This window comes from Amblyomma mixtum, chromosome 2 (genome assembly GCF_055824585.1).
Source record: "Amblyomma mixtum isolate Tamu chromosome 2, ASM5582458v1, whole genome shotgun sequence".
Lineage (NCBI taxonomy): Eukaryota > Metazoa > Arthropoda > Arachnida > Ixodida > Ixodidae > Amblyomma > Amblyomma mixtum.
The window spans coordinates 17,452,807-17,470,772 of NC_143013.1; the positions used below are offsets into that span (position 1 = coordinate 17,452,807).

A 17,966-nucleotide genomic window follows, 5' to 3' on the forward strand; every position below is an offset into this window, starting at 1 on the left:
AGCTTCGGAGCCATGCGTCTCACTCACTCTACTGCAACGAGACGTCTGGTGAAGGAGCGGCAGTGCGGCTGCCACCGCCGACGCGCGCGCGCTCGTTCTACCGCTACTGTATGACGTCACGGTTGCTCTGCACAGCTGCGCCCCCATCGGCGCGCCGGTTGCTAAGGAGGGGAGGAGGTTGCGCCGCTGCGCGGAGGAGAGGCCACAATTGGCACGATTCCGGCGCACGAACGGACACCGCGAGTCTAAGCCATAAAAGGCTTTCACCTTAAAACTCTGAGAGGCCGCTTTTTAAAGCGCTTAATTGGCCTCGTGGAGCCAAGGTCATCACCACAGCAATTTGACCTTCTAAGTGTAGAAGCGGTGGTGGTGTGGCGGCCACGTGACATATCTTCTCTCAATCCCTCCTTTATCTCTTCCCTTATGGCGCGGTTCAGGTGTCCACCGAGATATGAGACAGATACTGCGCCATTTCCTTTCCTCAAAAACCAATTTTCAGTACTCAGTTTCCTCTTTCTTCTTCGATATAAGAAGAGAGCCGATCGCTGCAAGCCGGTGTCGGTAGCACGTTAAGCCGTCGACGTGAGAGTACGATCCGCATAGCGCTTTCGAAAAACCAAATACGAAATTTCTGGAAGCGGGCGGCGGCGCTGAGAAAGGGAGCAAGCGCCGAAACTCGCGTCAAGCTGCGTCTCCCTCCACTGATTTCTCGAGAGTACTCGAACCATCTCGAACCGTAGGTCCGCGCGCGCGGCGCCGCATCGCCAACGCCACGGGGAGAGGGGGACCAGGGCCGTGAGCTTAGCGGGAGAGTCTTCGAGCGTGGTGCAGAACAATATTATTTTTTTTTTTTTTTGCCGCGGGTCGCCACCGCGCGACCTGCCTTGATGCCTACACGCCACCGCTTTCCTCCTCGCGCTCCCCTCGCAGTCGCAGTCTTTCGTCCTCCGCTGCGCTCGGGAAGAGCTGAACGGGAAGAGCTGCGCTCTAAAACACAATTCGAAAGAACGTCTTAATCAGTGCCGCTGTATAATTCCTCCTGTGTGTGTGGTTGTGGTCTTCCTGGTCATTTCTGCTCGCCATACTTCCTTCATATGCTGCCTCACATGTTGCAATAAATCGTCTCGCTTCTAGTCAGCGGCAACTAGTGTTTGTCTCCTTCCCTGTGTCTGGTCTTTGCCTTGTTTCATCCTTTCCATGAAAACATAGTCTACAGTCATTATCCTGCATTGCTGTCCAGCCATCTATTGGCTCTCACTTCTGTCCCTTCATTCTTCGCGAATGGACATATTCGAAGAGAATCTCGACGAAGCACAAGGCAGCCCCGATTCCCTGCTAGATATTTAGACGCATGTACACACTCGCCGTCAAAAGGTTATGAAAGGCAGTTCTGTCGAAGACATTTTCCTTGAATCCTGCGTGTACTTCTTGAGGTTTAATGATGTACTGCGCCGTTTGCTGTCACACGTATTTGTTCCAGAGTGCCTTGAAAGGCTGTGAAATAAGAGCTTTTCGCTAATATTGCCAGTAAAGATAAGGTTCTTCACCTCGCTTCTTCGAGGTACATGCGATTTGGCATAGGATGTGTAGCAGACAGCCAGGCAATGGATGGTAGAAAAACAAAGAAAAAATAAATTTAAAAGACTCTGTGAAACTTCAACAATACAGAAACACTTACACACAAGAGGAACAGAAGCTCCACACACAGCTATCAAAGCTGACAGAACACTTAACAGCTAAGCACAGTATCTGGTGCTTGCTAGGTCTGAAGTCTGTTTGCCTCATAGTTTGGAGCCATTTACGCAGCAAGTTGGCTTCATCCAGCAGAAGCCTGTGCTACTTGTGCATAGAAAGGTGAAAGAAGGGAACAAAGATTTTTTTGGGAATTGAGAACTCAACAGTCTGCTGCTGTAACCACTCTGCACATTTTTCATAGGAGACTAGGAGACACGTTTTAAAAACGCAAAGCACTTCAACAAGCGCAACATTGTTAACCGTACTCGCCAAGGATTGCGTTTGCTTAATTTCGAAGACTGGCGCAGGTCGCACACTGCATGCAGGAACGACTTCCACTTCATGAATTAATTCACGCAAATGCCCGCATGTTGCACTTGTCTGCATGAACAAGGCCGTCACTTACGGGGAGGACAGGTTTCCGCTTTCTAATTCATGTTTTCCTTGGCATAATCTGTAAGCGCAGTGCCAGGACATGATGAGAGCCGGCACTTAGCACATGCAAACTAGTTTCTCATAGAATAACGAGAGTTTGGATAAGGTTTTCATGGCACAAATAATAGCCTATGCACGAGCATGGGGCACGAACCCGCAGTAGCAGACGGCACCAATGAAACGTTTGTGTTTCACAATATGAAAACGGAAGCTTCTACAGTGTACTACTTTAAGCGTTAACAATTTTCTTGAAACAATATTTCCTTTGAAAGGTACGTCTGTTAAACTAAAAAAAAAATATTTTCCGCGGTTACCTATGTTTGGCAACATGAAGAGAAAGCACTCTCTCGTCAAAAGCAAATCGCAGGCACCACAGGAGCATCACAGCACAGGTCCACACTTCACAGAGGAGTATGGCACGAGTGCACCCACTCTGCGCTCTACATTTTGAGATGCCTATGTGTTCAAGACTTGGAAAGCATTGCCTCCTTGCAACCCATTTTCAATGATACATTTTGCGGTAAGTTACATTTCTCAAATAAGAATCTTAGGCTTGAGACACAAATTACCCGACAAGCTATTTAGACTGTCAGTAAAAGGAATATATCACTGTTCCCTGAATCTAAATGAGCTTGTCAAAATTGAACCAGAATTATTCACTTTGCATCGAACAAAACTTTAGTGCAGGCAGAGTACAGGTCTTCTGGCAAGAAGCTTAGCCACCACATTGCATGAACATCACATTTTATTACACCTTATAAATTACCGTTTCGACAGCATATGCAAAGCCAATGCTTCATCGTCTTTCAAATCAAGACCAGTGTCCATAGGTGCAAGCTCATCACCTTCCTCTTCACTGTCGCTGTTGGCATACAGCGGCTGTTTTCTAGCCAGCTTTTTCTTTGGTACTGGCTGCTTACTACTTTGGCTGGCCAGCCTTTTCCGCCTGAAAGTATACAGCCACAATTAGAACCAAAGCTTAGGAGTCTACGAAAGGTAATATGAATACAGTGGCGATATTCAGAGTGATAGGATGCCAAGCTATATGAAGGTGAGTAACCTTGAAAATAAGGAGCGAAAAAACTTAGCATAATTATAAGCATATCTTTTTCACACACAATATGCGAAAAGTGCTGATTGAATTAAATTTGCATGCAAAATAAATATGTACACAAACGAAGAGAGCGTGATAAGTCATAATATGCTGTTCAACACAGTGGTCATGTAGTTAGCACCATTTCATGAATACAGCATGAAAAATCTAACAACAGAAAAGACAAACAGAATATCATTATGAACAATTTTTTTCCACAAATTTTGGGTCCCATCCCAGATAACACCTCACCCCCACCAAATGCAGCAGCTACCACCAGCACCTTCAAAACATGCCGTTCATATGAAAGGCACATAATTATGACTGCTAAACCACAGCTTCTGTACGCAACTATGCCAGCTTCAGCATTAGCTTGTGGTGCAATACACACTTCATCCCAGATGTTAACAAGCCTTGCTGCCACTAATGCAACTCTGATTAGTGAATTGATGCAACAGGTTGTGGACAGGCACACGGACAGGTTGCGGGGCTACAGAGTAGGCTTCAGACCAACAAACACACAATGGCTCAATGCAGGAAATGGCCACTATAAGTGGTAGCGAACTAAAAGAAAAGAAGTGCGCATCCACTCCATAGGACAGCAATGCAGGAAAAAAGTAGCCAACAAACCGCTCTGGCAGTTCATCATCTTGAGAGCTTGAGGCCTCAGAGCTGGGCCCTGCCACATCACTGTCCTCTGCCTCTGACGCTTCCTCTTCATCTTCCTGTCCTTCTTCACTCTCCTCTTCAGACTCTTCTTCGTCACTTCCACTGCCAGCACCCTGTTGGGAACAAAATGAAGTATCGCAGTTTGGTGCATCAGCATTTAAGTTGACAGCCTTCATTACCACATAAGGTTCCTGACTGCCAAACTACTGAACTACTTTTGACTCTTAATTCTGGAGTTTAACACCCCAAAGAGACACGTGGGCTTTAAAGGACACCACAGAGAAAGGCTCAGGATTAATTTTGGCCACCTGAGGTTCCTTAATGTTCACTGACATTGCACAGTGACCCACGCCACCTACATGCAATTCTTTTTCCTTTAATAAAGTTTATTATCTCTCTCTCTGAGTCGCTTTGGGCCATTAAGCCCCATAAACCTATTTTCCTCTCAGAATAACGTGTCGCCAGCTAATGCTACACATGGGCAGAGCCAGTTTACGGCAGTGAACAACGTACAGAAACAGCCTATCAGCAATAATAAGTACTAAAATAGCATGAAAGAAGAATGTGATCACTTTTTGCGGCTGCTTTGAAAGTGAACAAGTCAATTTGTTCAGCACCTGCGGCCTTTCTGAGACAGCTGAATTATGTGGACTCCCATGCAGCCTCAAAGAGTGAAAAAAAAAAATCATTTAACAGCGCTGCTGACACGTTTTCTGATGGTCAACAATGGATCTAAAGCTAATACAGAGCTCAAACAGAGATACAAAGTTATCCGCACCAATTCTGCTACAGCCTCTCCACTCTGCTCTTTGCGCTCTTGTCGCATCTTCAGCCGTTTCATCTGAAACAAGAAAAATAAAAGTTTTAAACAACAAAACATACGAACAGTGCCACAGGTTAGTATTTCGAGAGGTCTTCATTAACTCATCAACATTTCTCTACCAATATGAAAAAAGGCATGCTATAACAGACGGTTTCAAACCTAACAAGAATGCAGCTTCAAGCGCTAAACAAAAAGCTCTTGGCTAGGACGAATCACTAGAGACGTTTCCATACATATATGCTCAACATTTGGTTTTTTTAATGCCTCTGAGCCCTGCTTTTGCTGCTAAAGATGCTGTAGCCCATCAATATACAGCCTGCACTGTCTCAGCAAAAGTCATTGACTTAACAAATGAGCAAGTTTGTGCAACAAGGAGCACAAAGACAGGCTTGCATTGAAAGAGCATAACACTAGTGAAAACAGTGCAGAGTCAAGCTCTTCTTAGGGCAGTTGTCACAGGCTCGTGAAAACAATCACAATGATCTTACCTTGTGCATTGCCTTGACTCGCTCACGATAACGCTGCTTGTCAAATTTGTCCTCTTCCTCGAGAATCTTCTTAGAAATCTCCAGGTCGATACCAGAGGGTGTCTTCTCTTCCTTGAGCAACTCCTTGATGACATCTGCCTTCTGGACGTTGATGCCTTCAACAGCCTGTGGGCATTAATAACACTTCAAGTTAAGAAAGCTGCAAGCAGTGCCACACGAACTGCAAATTACTGCAGTAACATGGCACCAAATGAATACACGTAGGCATACAGCAAGTGGAACCAGGCAATGAGTTCATGCTCAGCAGCATGAACTATGTATCAAGTTTGCATTTATATAAGTCTCTCACAGAGGCTAAGCACAGTGTTTTATGGCAGGCCCAGGCCAATCTTGCGACAGGCCACAATAAAAAATCAGAGAACCTCAATTCTCGTCAAAATAGCTGAGACGCTCATTTCATGTCAAACACGGTTCCACAGTTCAAAAGGGCACCCCAGACCTTAATGATTTCAGAATATCTGTCACGCTTCCTCGCCCAAATATCCACAAAGCAACAAACTTGAAAGAAATAACCTTTCCATTGATGTCACATAATTAAGCATAGCATAACTTCATCTGCAAGTAGAGAATGCTAAATGCATGCCCAATCGGTTCTTGTTCTGGATAACTAATTTACATTATCACTTGCAATGATGACTTGTATCATTTAGTAGTACAGCAAGCCCCTAAAAGGTAACTTGTGAATTAACAATTTTCAACTGCTGCACTGAGTACTGTACTAACAAGCGGCGCCCACAGAAAAGGCAGTGGATGAAGCGTCACACATCTCACCTCGCCTTCCTCATCAAAGACGAGCTTCTTGTTAGGCACCACCTTCTTCTTCAATAGCTTCTTGGCCACGGCAGCTTTGGTCACAGCCTTCTGTCTCTTCTTCCTGCCCGCCTCTTCCAGTGCAGCGTCCTTGTCATCATCCTACAAAAAGGGACAATGCAAGTACATTTCGAAGACAAAAGTTTAGGTTTGGTTTATTGGGGTTCCCAAAGCGACTCAGGCTATGAGGGACGCCGTAGTGAAGGGCTCCGGAAATTTCGACCGCCTGGGGTTCTTTAACGGGCACTGACATCGCACAGTACATGGGCCTCTTGAATTTCGCCTCCAAAGAAATTCAACCACCGCAGCCAGGATTGAACCCGCGTCTTTCAGGTCAGCAGCCGAGCGCCATAACCACTGAGCCACCGCGGTGGGGCTCGAAGACGAAAATGTTAAGGGGGGATGAGGGGTCTTGAAAACTTTTTTATTTTTCGACATAACTTGTTGAAACTTAGCAAGCAGGTGTATCATAGAATGCTGATTTCAAATATGCATTTAGATTTCAAATATCTCACCTGGAAGAAAATTTATCGCAAAATAACATTCAAATTAGGTAATTTCTTACGGGCCTTTATAGTAATTTATCAGTTAAAGAATGATTTTTTAAGAATAAGCAGACATTTGCAAAGGCCCAAAGCACATCCTAAAGCTTTCTGTTTTTCTTTAAACTTGACAAATGAGCAATTAGGCCAAGTGTGGGCTAATTACTGCAACGTCATTTTTTCTTTCCAACTTTGTGGTTTATTTATGATCAATAAAATTAGTTTGTAGACATTCTGTTAGCTTTAGGATGTGCTTTGGGCCTTTGCAAATGTCTGCTTATTCTTTAAAAATGTTTATTCAACTGATAAATTACTAAAAAGGCCCGTAAGAAATGACCTAATTACGATTTTTTATTTTGCCATATATTTCCTTCCAGCTGAGATATTTGAAATCTAAATGCATATTCGAAATCAGCATTTAATGATACACCGAGGTGCTAAGTTTCAGGAAGATATGTTAACAAATAAAGAAAAAGTTTTCAAGACCCTCATCCCCCCTTAAGCCCGGACAACAAGGCGTTTGAAAAGCTTCACTACGCAAAACTTTTTTACAGTTGATCACAGCTCCATTCAAGCTCCTGGCAAGAGCCAATGCAAGCCAGCTTTTTGACTTCATGACCCACAGATCAACAAAGGCAAAGAGCTAATCAATGAATACCAATAAACAGTTCTTTGTCTCACAATGCAGCATAGAACCTGGTATCCTAGGCTTTTTGACAGCTGAGTAAGAGAAGCTGTGAAAAAAGTGATACATGTCAGGATCAGCAGTTCTAGCTAATACAGGCACACTAAGTAGTCAACTAACAAATTAAGAAACTATGTATCATATCGCTAAATCTTTCTCCCAGATATAATGTTCACAAAATATTTCTACCACATTACTTACGTCTGTATTATAGGTCACTGTCCTCTTGACCGTAAAGATGTCATCTTCACTCTCATCTGACACATCAAACTGGAATGCCTTGGTGTCAGGACCTCTTATGGGTGCTACGGAGGAGTCTTGTTCTGCTTGACTGTTGCTCTTACTCTGTGCCTTTGCTTCCTTCTCTTCAATGATTTTTTTCTGCTTGGCTTCCTTCGCTTCGAGTTCCTTCATGTGCTTCTGAAGGAACCTCACTCGGGGAGCCATAGCCAACCCCAAGGACCTGCGGCATCAAGAACGGGTTTGCATACGACTGAATAGGAGGCCAGTACACGCAGTATAGATCTAATGAAGCTTAGGTTTGGAGTACACTTGCCAGTGAATAGCGCTCTAGAACCATTGGGGTTAATATGAGTGTGATTGCACTGACTGCTCACGGCGCACTGTTTAAGCAGTTTCACTTGCCCATGTCTTAAGCCATGAACCAAAACATCGTGTTCTTCAAGGCCAACAGATAAAATAGCATCAGTGAAACCTCGTTGATGTTTCTTTTTTTAATTGCGGGGAAAACGCATTATCCGGGAAAAGGTATGATCCAGACCGCCTAATTCTGAGAAATATAGCTGTTGATGAGGTAAAAAACATTTACTGCCAATTTCCCTTTACAAAAAGTCGATTGGCATTTCTTGGCCCAAGAGCTGAACAGATCCTATTCCAGTGCTCGCTGAGTTCAGTCCGCGTTCGCGCTGTCTTTAACGCGGACGGAAATTCGTAATGCATCCGCTCCGTCGCCGGCAACGACGAAAGTAACCAAAATCTTCTCCTTGTCATTTATTTTTTTATGCTTTTCCCCTTTGCACCCAGGTACCGTGGGGAAGCCACAGCGGCGGTTGAATGTCGCAGTGTTTCTGCTTTTTAAGCTGCGTTCCCCAGAACCAGAAAAATTTCTCCTCCTTGCCCTTATGCACCGCGAAGAAACTTCTGCAATTCTCCTCTTCACATCGCGTCCTCGCAAAAACGGCTGTCGCGAATGCTAGCGCGCCGTTTTTATTTTTTTTTTGTTCGTGGTAGTAGTGCTTCGCCTCGTTGCATTTAGGCAATGCAGAGAAGCCACCACAGCAAGAGACGGCCAAAAAAAGGGTCGCGTGCTCTCTCATTCGGCCCACTTGTACGTCTGCACATGTGCGTTTGGTCAATAAACGTATTATACGACCACTAATTGTCAAAATTGTAAACGTAGTAGCTGGGAAATCGTGTTTCCCGGGAACGTATTAACCAGGAAAAATACAGTGCAACTCAATGGGACATTTTTAATGCCTGCGATTTTCAGCATACGAACCGGGAAATCGTATGAACAGGGAACGTATCAACGAGGTTTTACTGTATTATTGTAGAAGCCATTACCTAACATACTTAATATAAGAAAAAAAAAAGAAGCATTCCCTTTGCTTTCCTTGGTTCAATGACTCTTCGCTTCTTTCATATGTTTATTATAATGAGTCCCCGCCCCCTTTTCCTTACACTTGTCTACCACACTTAAGATATTCAAGAACATGATAACACGTCTTATTTCTAGCCTTCTAAAATAATTCCTAGAGCACGCACATCCTTGCCCAAGAAGATGCCACAAAACGTACCTCGCAAATGCATCCAGGTCAAGTTTGGTCACATCAAACACAGCCTTGTCTTTCATGAGAAATACACTTTTCAAATAAGCTGTGAAGCACTGAAAAAGAAAGATACGGGTTTAAACCAAAATAACTTTTAATATCCCTTGTGAGCAAGAAAAATGCACATACAAAGAAATTCGCAATATAAATGCTTGAATTTTTTAAGAGAACATTCAAGCAACCTCAATGGCAGCTCAAACCAAAATAGAGTAACAAAATAGGGTGTTCTCCAAAATGCTTACTATCCTCCGCAACCCATATGAACAAAACATATAAAAATCATTACTGCAATGTTACAGCATTATCACAAACAAAACATACAGTATTGTGCATCTTTATCATGAAGACTTAGAAATCTCTCCGCCTCAATCGCTAGCTCATTTGCAGTGAAACTATGCACAGAGCTTGGGTGTTGCGGTAACTTGTTTGCCACAGTAACAAGGATGCACAACACTGTACAATATGCATACAAAGATCTTTACAGCATGGCACAAAATGGAAATTTAATTCGTATACACAAACCCACCTCGTGTAAGAAACAGCACATTACATATGTGAGGAGCATTTTCTAAGTGCTTAGAAGTGAAGCTGCTGCGCCAGATGTTATTAGTATATGAAAATGGTTTGGTTTGGTTTGTTGGGGTTTAACGTCCCGAAGCAACTTAGGCTATGAGGAACGCCGTAGTGAAGGGCTCCGGAAATTTTGACCACCTGGGCTTCTTTAACGTGCACTGACATCGCACAGTACACGGGCCTCTAAAATTTCGCCTCCATCGAAATTCAGCCGCCGCGGCCGGGATCGAATCCACGTCTTTCTGGTCAGCAGCCGAGCGCCGTAACCACTGAGCCACTGCGGCGGGGCATTTGGTATATGAAAAAGCTTGACCAGATCATACAACTGGATGCTGATGCATCTTTACAAGGATACAGTTAAACATCAGGCACTAATATTGTTGAGGCCCATGAGAAAAGAGCTGGCTAAGAGAAAGGACTAGCACAAAACAGTACGATATTTATTTTGCGACATTCAGTGGTTTTCATATCTGGGTGACATAATGCCATACCTTCCACATGTCTCCCGTTCAAGCAAACTACTGCACGAGAACAAGCATAGTCCAAGCACTCACTCTCTGAGCACTCTCTTTCAGTGCCACGTCCCTGGCGCACATGGCCTCCAGCTTCTTCTGTACGTTCATGAACATCCTGGGATTCACCCTGCGATTGGTGCCAAAATAAGCTTAGAACTGGAAGACTGCAAGTCGCGGCCAACAGCAAAATACAAACATGTTTAGCGTCAGAGCATGCATGCTCAGCTTTCTTCTGCTAATTTTAATAGTTTGCCATTCTGGGCACTTTTTGAACAAAAGTTTGATGGGCCCATTTTCAACACACTTAATGGGGGATGAGGAGATCAAAGGCAACTTCTCTATTTTTCGACTTAGAGTGATGAAATTTGGCAGACTGGTTTAAAACAGCAGCAAACAATCAGATATAAAGTTTCACAATGACAGCTTCAGTAGGTTCCCTTTTATCATTGTTTGTATGTTGTCCCCATGTTGCTTCCTTGTGGAAAGCCTAACATGACAAAAAAACAGGCTACAGGTCTGTAAATGCTTTTAATATTTACTAAGAAGTGTGGTGTAAATCAAGACTCTCTTTTTTTTTTTTATTTCTCTGCTCTTTTCTTTAAAGGACACAATATGCACCTTCTTTTCTGTTTAGAATGTATCATGCTCTAATTATCATGTAATAAAAACATGTGTGCCTAAATGGTAAATCTGAGACTGTCCCGACGCAGATCACATTTCAGTGATCACAACAAAACAAACGGGCTAAAAATCCATGCACCCATTGCTGTGCTACGCTTTCTATGAACAAGGTATTAAGTTCAAAACAAACTTTCGAGAAAACAAGCCTGAAAGTTCTAAGCTAGCATACACTGTCTATGTGTAGATGCCGACAAATATATTTATTTGGAGCACTTAAAGTTTATTTTTGCGTGAAATATTTCAGTACAACATAGAAACAGTGTTGGAGATGCCGAAAAGTGTACTTTTCAAAAATCGACTTTTTTAGCGATTTTTTTGTGATCTGATCCCCACATCCCCCCTTAACAGCCCATTTGGCAGTTAAAGAAAATAAATTCTTTAAATATTCCACTGTTATCTGCAGTAGCGTGAAATAAAGCATCGTACAACCGTCGTACAAGTAGCCTGTCTGTCTGATTGGGGGCAAAAACAGAGAAACATGTTTTTCTCTCAACATTAGCATGATAGTAAGCATCTATTACGGCAAGGTTTACAAGAAGTAACTACTTCTGCTGTTAATATCCAGCACAAGAAATTCATGCAGTTTGCACTCACTGTATTTTAGAAATCGGTATTTTGTTGTTCGTCAACTGTTCAGCCATCGATTCCTCCGATGGAAGCAAGATCAGCAGTGCTTCACCATCCTTTTCGAACCTGCAAGCACAGTGACAAAAGCTGTGCCACACTGATCCCAAGCTTCACCAAATATCCAGAACTGAGCTACACAAAAAAGTTATATCTTTTGTAGTGTGCTGCACGAGAACAAGTTACAACACACAGGAAAGTAACCATCCCACCCTCTAGACATGTTTGAAACTGATTACAAAGATGCTGCAGTAAGAAAAGCATTTGGACACAACATGGACAGGGTGTCATTAAGCACGGCTTTTTTGGCACCCCATGTAATGTCAGCAGGCACAAACCTGGCTGTTCTTCCAGCTCTGTGGATGTAGGTACTGACATCTTCAGGGCAGTCAAGCTGGATCACCCAATTCACAGCTGGAAAATCTGCAGCAAAATGATCATAACAACCAAACTAAGTGCACATCAGGAAGTAAAAAACTAGGAGGTTATAAGTAATGAGCACAGATGACAGCAAACCAGGGCAAGGCAGCATTCAGCACTAAACATGCAATGGTGCGAAGCGTAAAAGTATAGAAAACAAAAAAAGCTCAAGAGTAAGTTTTCAGGGTTCTGCCAAGGGTCTGCGGGCTTGACATTTCAAAATGAAAATTATGTTTCAAGTGCTATACAGCACATCAAAAACAGAGCCTAACAGAGCCTTACATCACGGCACAGTAAGCTAAGGAATTTTCAGCTGAGGTTCAACTCACAACCTCGTAATAATGCCCTCACAATGGGCTCAACAATCAGCAAATGGAAAGAAAAAGTAAGGCACCAAAGTAAATAATTAAAATAAACACCTGTCCGAGGCATCTATCACAAAGAGTAAAGTTCAATATCTGCGGCCTCTCACCCAGGCCCCGTGCCGCAATGTCGGTGGCTATCAGAACAGCACTCTGCTTGCGACAGAATTCATCGTAGACAGCCATGCGCTTGAGCTGGAACATGTTGCCGTGCAGCTCCAAGATGGTCATACCGGGCCTCATGCGACAAAAGGCACGGTACACGTACTTGACCTGAGTGGCAGGAACATTAACGGAAAAAAAAGAGGCAATATTAAACCCCATGAAACCAAAACGATATCTCCTCACTCTTACAGCCACTCACTCATGTCCCAGTGAAATTTGGTTACAATTAAATCGGCAAAGAAAACAAAACAAAAACAAGAACCCACACACCTGCTTGCAGCTGGACAGAAACACAAGAATCTTCTGCTTGAGATGGTTTCGAATAAACGACCAAAGCAGATTCAATTTGTTGTGCAGCTCACACACAACATAGCTCTGCGCAGAGAAACAAGACATGTTAGTCAGGAACTTCCCCCCGTCAACATGCAGAATGCACATTCCAATTCTAGTACGTAACCTCTAAAAAGATTAAAATTATGTTGTACAGCCTCCCTGTTTTTTAACAATATAGCGCGAGCGTCGACCGAACTGCTGGTCAGCGCCTTATAACGGCGATAAGCGTGCAACAAGGCGAGAGTTCGCGCACGCGCACGAAGGCAGAGCGTCGTCTGCTACGCTGTTCCGAGCACGAGGACACACGCCCTGCCACAATATCAGTTCGCTAGATCCCGCCAAGCCGTAGAGCGCATGCGCATGATTAATATGTTAGACTGCATGAGACATGATTTCTTTCCCTCTTTTTTTTTTTTGCCTACTACGGGAGGCCAGCCTGGCGATGCAAAGTTCCGATAAGAAAAAATAAAAGGAAAGGAAGTATCACATATTAATCATACGCATGCGCTCTACGACTTGGCGGGATCTTGTGAACTGATATTGCGGCAGGGCGTGTGTCCTCGTGCTCGGAACAGCGTAGCAGACGACGCTCTGCCTTCGTGCGCGTGCGCGAACTCTCGCCTTGTTGCACGCTTATCGCCGTTATAAGGCGCTGACCAGCAGTTCGGTCGACGCTCGCGCTATATTATTAAAAATCAGGGAGGCTGTACAAATGTGCAACAGTAGAAATGAGGATTAATAGCTTTTTGCAGTACATGAATTTGAAAACGTTAAGTAATGGCTCCCTCACAATGCTTGGCACAATATATGCCTGAGTATGTACATTATAAAATATACCAGCATGTGCCTGAAGCAATACTTTGCATGTGGCAAGCACAGAAATACTGCTGCCAAGAAGCATTACGCATGACTATCCAGCACACCAGCAAGCACCTCACTTGTAATCATGCTCATGAACATAAATTTGTCCAAAATAATAAATAATGACCTCCAGAGGCTGTTTACAGCATCTGCCACAACTAGGATAACAATGAAATGCAGCAAGGAGAAGAAAGCGTACCTGAGTGAGGCCTTCAGGCGTTGTGAACTTTGCATGCTCATGAACTGACACATAAGCCGGGTCCTTCAAACTTAGCCTAGCTAAGTCTTTCACCGATCTAGAGAGTAGAAGAAATCAGAAAATAGTATGTGGAAGGTAAACACTATAACATGGAAGAATGGGCTAAAGATACCGAAAATATATATTTTTTAAAGCATCATAAAAACTTTCCACCCAAACATGATGATAGTCTATTACTTACTTAGTTTGTGTTGCTGAGAAAAGCAACGTTTGGCGCTCAAGTGGAATGTTTTCTATAATAGCGTTGACGGTTTGCTGAAAGCCCAGGTCTAAAATACGATCCGCTTCATCCAGAACTGAAACATTTAACATTTTATAGTTGTGATAAATGTTACATGAGAAACAATTACATGAGAAACAAAATGAATGTGAAACTCACACACAGGCGCTCAGCAAAAAGGACACGATCTCCAATATGAGCTTGCCAAGAAGTATAAAACACTCCCGCCACTCATTCTTGTTTACTGAATCACTGACAGTATCATTTTTACCACAAGGTCAGGCCTGCAGCTAGTGACAAACTGAGTGGGGGGGGCAATGGCTGCTAACTATAAATGTAACTAACAACTGCAATTATTTGTGTTTAAATCCATTAACCTAAGCACTTGGGAACATTGGCCTAATGCTGATAACAACACTTAGTACTAAAAAATCACTTCATTCTTCACACACTACTAATGCAGCTTACAAACTAGATGTCATTTGGAAATGCTTCTGATGCACATGTAGACAACAACAGTGTTGTATTTACTCACCTTGGCATTTATAGTTGATAATTCAAAGGAAACTGAAACTTGTAACACTCTAAACAGTTGCTGATACTGCATGTACGGAACCTTCTATCAGTGCTTTGTTCACAGCAGCATGGCCACTAACACTTTGGCCCCAACAAAAGACTAAAGAATGCTTGCAACAATGTAAAAGAGAGAGCTCAGCTCGCCTATGAGCCCAAACACGAGCTTAACATGTTTCAAAGTAAGCAGATTGTCAGCACACCCGCGCCATAATGATGTCTCGCAAGTCAGTTCAGCTTCCTGTCATAAAAATATGCAATACTTGCAGCATGTCTGCCACTCAGTTTTAAACCAACATTTAGTTTGAGTTACTTCTTACTTGTGCACAGCTACACTGAATTAGTTAACCACTGTACCTAGGATTTGCAGCTGGGTGGCATCAAACAACGGATTTTCATCCATGTGTTGAAGCAGGCGACCAGGCGTGCAGATCACGATGTTGCAGGAACCCATCCTCTTGCTCTCAAACTTCAAGTCCTACAAGAGCAGCATTGCAAGGTAAATTTTAATGCCACCAGGAAGAATTAAACACTGAAGAAATAGTCAGCACCAGCTGAAGCACAAAAATGAAAAGCAGGTGGGCTACCAGCATCTCACAATAAAGGAACCTTGCCTGGATTCTCAGCATGAACAGAACAGGTGGGTGAAGCATGAGTAAAAATAGTTAGCTATCAGAAACATATAAAGACAAGGCCAAAAGGCTAAGTAAGTGATGCTGAAGATCATGCAAGCCAATGCAAGCAAGTGTATTTTTACAGTGTAATCAGCAAAATTATCAAAGAGCATTAATGAAGTCCTAAACTACTGAATTCATGAGAGGGTTTTGAACTGAAAAGCTTTAGACCCTTGAATATAACACCTACTGAACAAACAGTTATTCTGAAAGTTTTGTGCTCACTCTGAGCAGCGTGCATAGTGAAATGAAGTTACACAAACAGCGGCAGTAGGGTCTTAAGTGCACATTGCAACAGAACATCAATAAATTAAACTAAATCAACCTTTTAGCTCATTACTGTGAGAAAAGTGATGCCATGACAAAATAAGAAAAATCCATTTAAACGTAGCTTGACTGGGCCCAGCTCGCTCTAAGCGGAGTCCAACAAGCTAGCAGTGATAAACCGTGCAGCGAAACCAAGTAGCACAATATACTTCTAAACAATAGTAGTGTGCAAAAAAGAAACAAAAAGGCAACAACAGAAAAAATTAAACACGCATATTAATGCACTTCACAAATATAAAGCATTTCTTACACATTTCAGGGCATAAAAATTAAAAAAGGAAGAAAGAAAAAGAAATACATATGACATTAAACCAGAAAATTAAATGTTATGAAATGTGAAACTGAGTGTTCTCACCTTGCCTCCTATAACAAGACCAGCTGAGAAGTCGTGGTGAACTCCAACCTTCTTCAGCACTTCAAAAATCTGGTATGCGAGCTCCCGTGTCGGTGTTATGATCAGCGCGCCAATACCATAGTCACGAGCCCACATTTCACAATACAGCTTTTCAAGCACCTGTACAAAACATAGTAAACAGAGATCGAAACAGTTTGTGGCATAGTAAGACAAAACAAATACTGAATGCTTATCTTCTATTTCATAAATTTTGTTGCTATGAAAAGTGATCTGAAAGACATCACTACATCACTTTAAATTATCAAAGAGGGGGTTTTGCTCACCTGAATTCACACACACAAAAAAAAATCAAATATGTTTTGCTATGCTAAAAACTTTCACTCTTTATCAGCACACTTAGCACTGGAATAAAAGCAGTCTGCACAGATGCTAGTTTTGCCGTGGTAAAAAAAACAAGCAGATAGAAACAAGATGTCCACACAACAATGTACGGAGTCCCTGAAGCTGTTCTGCATCTTACCGGTATAAGGAAAGCAAGCGTTTTCCCAGAGCCAGTTTTGGCAGCTCCAAGAATATCCAAACCCCTCAGCGCAAGTCCAATGGCCTCTTTCTGAATGTCAGTTGGAGTGACATAACCAGCTTCTTGCAGTCCTGCGGTAGGCACAAATCGCACTCCTTGAATCATCAACAAAAATCAAATGATTTTTCTGAACTAGTGGAGCTTGCAACAGATGTGGCCTTTAGAGCCACATAACGTAAACTGTCGATTCTCGGCCTATGTAGAGGAAGGCATATAACCGAGATTTTAGAAACGCGGTGTTTTGATCAAAGCATGCAGTTAATCCAACCCCTTCAGAGAGCAACTAGTGTTAGTAAACGTAGCGGGTTTGCTAGGCTACATGACTTAATTTTGTTCGTAACTTATGTTGAGTGCAGGTGCGCCTGGTAATGATCAACCAGAATAAGGTGACTGGTAATTAACAACCAGAATAACCCTGGTAGTCGCGATTCAGCTTGTTTAGCCTTGACCCGCCACTGGTGCTGTTGTTCCAAGGGGATAAGCATACGCAACACGAGGAAGGACTACCACAAGCTTATGAGCAAGTGCGAAGTAACGTGCCGTGACTGACCCAGTTAAGCACTTCAAGTGTGGCGAAGAGGCGCTGCCTCCAAAGCAGCTCGCCTGAACACCTCTTTTCTACTCACCTAGCTGTGTCTTTGTTGACAGTGGGAAGTCCTTGAATGTCTCCACCGCCCTGGAGTCAAACTGCGCATAAGAGAATGGAATGTCGTATAAATGTGTTCCATGTGTTTGACAGAACGCACAGAACCTGAGGTCACGGTGCTCGCATAACTTCCAACAAGAAGAATAAATTTCGGCAAAGTACTGCCTTGAGAAAAGTGTCCAGCTAACGTGAAACAATAAAAGCTAACCACGAAGCTACTAAAGCGATGCTGCAGATGACAAGACCCGCAGTCCTGCACTTACGTCTTCGTAGAGACTTCGCAGTCTTTCGATTTCTTCCCTTTCGGTGAGCCCTCTCGTCTGCCTTTTTCTGTAACCTTTCATTGATTCCTTTTCTCCACGTTGGTTGAATTTCTTCGACGGTTTCTTCCATTTTCTTTTGGTAAACACGCGTTTATCCGCAGACTGGTGGTTATTCGCGTTATCCATGTTTTCACGTGTGGCCGCTGCCATATTGAGTACATCGAAAACGTGGCGCTGAACAAGCGAAAGGGCTAAATCTACAAATAACAACAAAACTTCAATATTTTGTGTAATTTAAAATTTTAAAAATGTTGACAAGTTATTAAAAATGTGGTTTGTAATGCGA

At 43.0% G+C, this 17,966-nt stretch overlaps 1 protein-coding gene across 1 annotated transcript; it reads right to left on the reverse strand.

The window, feature by feature from the left end:
• Positions 1–2,896: 2,896 nt before the first annotated feature.
• LOC149358548 (putative ATP-dependent RNA helicase DDX10) lies at positions 2,897–17,830 on the reverse strand. The gene is made up of 19 exons (XM_089570643.1): positions 17,621–17,830; positions 17,338–17,398; positions 16,652–16,782; positions 16,132–16,290; positions 15,133–15,253; positions 14,164–14,278; positions 13,923–14,019; positions 12,800–12,904; positions 12,475–12,637; positions 11,921–12,005; positions 11,553–11,651; positions 10,317–10,404; positions 9,157–9,245; positions 7,541–7,802; positions 6,074–6,214; positions 5,243–5,407; positions 4,710–4,772; positions 3,893–4,044; positions 2,897–3,115 (listed from the first exon to the last, which is right to left on the reverse strand). The coding sequence occupies exons 1-19, from the start codon at positions 17,828–17,830 to the stop codon at positions 2,932–2,934; spliced, it is 2,490 nt and encodes an 829-aa protein (XP_089426769.1). The 3' UTR covers positions 2,897–2,931.
• Positions 17,831–17,966: the final 136 nt, after the last annotated feature.

What these genes read in the sequence shown, in the direction of transcription:
- LOC149358548 (XM_089570643.1), bottom strand. Translation starts at nt 17,830, where the DNA reads ATGGCAGCGGCCACACGTGAAAACATGGATAACGCGAATAACCACCAG. An exon ending in GTCTTGTTATAGGAGGCAAG is followed by an intron (nt 15,254 to 16,131) that starts GTGAGAACACTC and finishes CTGCTCTTGTAG; the next exon opens with GACTTGAAGTTTGAGAGCAA. An exon ending in TGAAAGAGAGTGCTCAGAGA is followed by an intron (nt 9,246 to 10,316) that starts GTGAGTGCTTGG and finishes TTTCTTTTTCAG; the next exon opens with TGCTTCACAGCTTATTTGAA.